Genomic DNA, 3,347 nt, shown 5'->3' with positions numbered 1-3,347 from the left:
AACTCACAACATGGACAAGTATTCCTTTTTTTCCACGCTTTATCATGCACACATCTCTGCTTTCCCTTTGCCCACTGCTCCCACGGGAGTGAGACCGCTTGAGGGGGCTGAGGGGAGTGAGGAAAGAGGGAGGAGGTGTGTGTGTGTGTGTGTGTGTGTGTGTGTGTGTGTGTGTGTGTGTGTGTGTGTGTGTGTGTGTGTGTGTGTGAGGAGGAGCGAGAGAAGGAGAGAGAGGGGTGAGAGAGGAGGGAGGGAGGGAGGGAGGGAGGGGCGGCGTTAGACAATACCATTCCTCAAATATATTCCATCCCCTCCGTCCATGAAGTGAGCCTTTATTAGTCCAGATCGCTTGGATCTTATCTCGCATATGACACTCGGCGCAAGAAGGAAGAGAGAGGGGGGATTATCCGCGAACCGCCTTCCGATCCGCTGATTCCTGACAAGGGAGAGCCTCGCTTATCTGTCCCTCTTTTTATCCCCATCTTCCAACAGGCTCACGGACGAGTAGCCCTGGCTGCACTTTCACCGCTATCAGCCCATCTCCTCTATTGTCTCTCCATCGCTGGGATCACACAGGGGGGCTGACTGATCCACGCTTATCATCACCATCACCACCACTGTCATCATCATCATCATTATTATTATTTCTTTTTCTCCAACTCGTCCGACCTAATCATCTCAAGACTTTTGATGGGCTGTTTTTTTATCAGCAGAAACATTTCCACGCTTGACGTTTGACCCCGCGTGATCCCATGTTGCAAGTTCGCGGCTGAGAAAAGTCAAAAACTATTTTAAAAAAAACCGAAAGAAAGAAAGAAAAGAAAATAATTTTTCTCCTTTCTTTGTTTTCTTTGAATGTTCGTCTCATTAACATCTGATGTTGTTGTTGTCTTTTTTTTTGTTGGTTCTTTTGGCCGGTGGAATATGAGTTAATTTGGAGTTGAAGCTCCGCTCAAGAGCGCCTTTTAGTTCCCAACAAGAAAAAAACTGAACAAAACCTCCAACCCTTTGTCAAGGTGAGTCTCAGATTTCTGTGGAAAATTAAGCTTTTAAATAAAAACAAATTAAATACGATTTTTTCCGATTTGTTCATTTTTATTATTATTATTTTTAGATTCGTAGATCTATTTTTCTTTATTAACAAAAATCAAGAAAAAAAGCAACTGCTCCAATAATTTGGTGTCCAGCAGATGTCAACATTATTTTACCATCTCCTGCCTTCATGCTGTCAAGTCGCTCCGGCCTCAGCCAAGCAGATGTGTTCATCACACTGTGACAGATGGCCAATTCTGATTATGTTAATTCGCAAAAAAGTTTTTTTTTTCTTTAATTTAAAAACAAATAGTATTTTTAAAGAGTTTCGTCGTTTAAAAAACAATATTTTGCAAACATGACACTTGGAAATTCAAATTTGTTGGGCTGTTTTTAAGGCCTGAAGCTTTCGTGAATTAACCGCGAATTTTGAACCATTCATTATTTATGGAGTTTAATTTTATTATGCAATAGGCACAGGAGGGACTGGAGCACCCGCTGTGGGCTTTCTCATAGTGGTGCCTGAGTGCAGGAAAACAGCAAAAACGATGATTTCAAAAATCAATCCAGTTTTTTATTTCATCCAAACGCATGTGACACAGTAGCTCTCTGACTGTAAAATGTGGAATTTAAAATGACCATTAAAAAAAAAAAAAGCAGCAATGTTTTAATGTTTCAATGACAGATTTTTCCCGTGCACAGGTTCTTGAGAAGGACTGCCAACACCGCAGAATAAAAATGATGCTGAGCCCGGATCAGGCTGAGGCGGACCTCTCCTGGACTCAGTCCGACCCGGAGACGATGCTCAATGAGTTGAAGTCGGCCGGTTGTGCCTCGGACGAGCCGGCGGAGATGGAGGACAGAGCCAAATGCAAAGCCGACCAGCCCCTGAGCAGGGAGGAGAAGAGGAGAAGACGGAGGGCCACGGCCAAGTACCGCTCAGCCCACGCCACCAGGGAGAGGATCCGGGTGGAGGCGTTCAACGTGGCCTTCGCGGAGCTGAGGAAATTACTCCCCACATTACCTCCGGACAAGAAACTCTCCAAGATCGAGATCCTCAGACTGGCTATATGCTACATCTCCTATCTCAATCATGTGCTGGATGTCTAAAAGTGACCCACTCCACCCCCCACTCCGCCCTCTACGCGCACACATATGTGAGAGAAACTGGTTGAGTTGTTGGGAGACTGGACTCGCTCGACGTGCTGGGAGTTAACTGGTTATGGCAAGGTTAGCGGTCAGGGTGGAATGATGCAGGAGATTTTTTTTAGCTTTCAACACCACAAAGCACTACTTTGAATAAAAGGAAGGTCAATTTTTAAGTAATCAGATAATTTTGCAGTGAATTAAAAAAAAACAATCGAAACTTCTGCTGCAGGGGTAGAAACTGTTGTTTTAAGGTGGACTTGCTTAATTGATTGATGTAAAAATGTCGATATCGGCTCCACATATATATCGGTCTAACACCTGTGACACAGTGTTGCCTTCATCTCACCGAAACTTCTATTTCATTTAATGATATGTAATAAAAAATTTCCATCCAATTCAAGGCCCAAAATCTGCCCAGCATCATCTCCATCCAAACTAAAGCATCACTTCCCCGGATGCTGACACTCTGCCATACCTCTAATGGTGAGCTGAGCCCTTTAGTGTGAGTCCAGTGTTGATTGATGTAGTGGCAGCGGTGCAAAAAGTTACGGGAGCCTAAACTTTCAGTCCAGATCGCTCACTGCAAGCAGCAAGCGCCGAGTTGTTTTGAGCCGTTGGATGCAATAATGACAATTATTTTTTCCGATATTCAGCAAAAGGGGAGGGGGGGGGGGGTCTGGAAGAGCCCCCGCAGGCATTCATGCTTCCTTTGCAGTGATGCAGTGGAGGACAGAAAAAATAATAATAATTCGCGTGGGCTGCAAAAAATTCAAGAAGATTCTGGTTATTTTAATTTGCTTCACATTTAATCTACATCTAAAAATGATATTAGCCTAATCTCATCTAATATCATGAATAGATTTCTGAATGCTCCCCTCACTGTGTCACTTTGAGGTTGAACAAAATAAACACGGGGTCTTTCCCCCCCCGATCGGAACGAAAGGACGTAAACATAGCTGCTTTAGATCTAGCTTAGATTTTCCATAAAGGAAGAAAAAAAAAACATTTCAATGCGTAAGTGCCACTTATGACATATAAAATTGTGACCTTAATCATGCTTTTTTGTTTCTCCTAAAGTGTATGGAATTATTTATTTAATTGTGTTAATATTTAAGGCTAATTTATTTATGTTAATATCATAAGCTGCCGTCTTTTTTGTATAAATG

The 3,347-nt window shown here is 42.8% G+C and overlaps 1 protein-coding gene across 1 annotated transcript; it reads left to right on the top strand.

Annotated features, from left to right (window-relative positions):
* The first annotated feature begins 327 nt into the window (after nt 1-327).
* On the top strand, nt 328-2,845 carry LOC147302279 (helix-loop-helix protein 2-like). The gene is made up of 2 exons (XM_086283891.1): nt 328-1,016; nt 1,735-2,845. Exon 2 carries the CDS (start codon nt 1,771-1,773, stop codon nt 2,140-2,142), a length of 372 nt encoding a protein of 123 aa, XP_086140017.1. The 5' UTR covers nt 328-1,016; nt 1,735-1,770; the 3' UTR covers nt 2,143-2,845.
* The last annotated feature ends 502 nt before the right edge of the window (nt 2,846-3,347 follow it).

This window comes from Aulonocara sp. 'chitande type north' Nkhata Bay, linkage group LG23 (assembly GCF_057382095.1).
Source record: "Aulonocara sp. 'chitande type north' Nkhata Bay isolate Kocher_YH1m ecotype deep benthic linkage group LG23, A_spYH_male_GT1.1, whole genome shotgun sequence".
In the NCBI taxonomy this organism is placed as follows: Eukaryota; Metazoa; Chordata; class Actinopteri; order Cichliformes; family Cichlidae; genus Aulonocara; species Aulonocara sp. 'chitande type north' Nkhata Bay.
The sequence above is the reverse complement of the archived record's forward strand: the minus strand, read 5'-3'. Positions and strand labels throughout refer to the sequence as shown.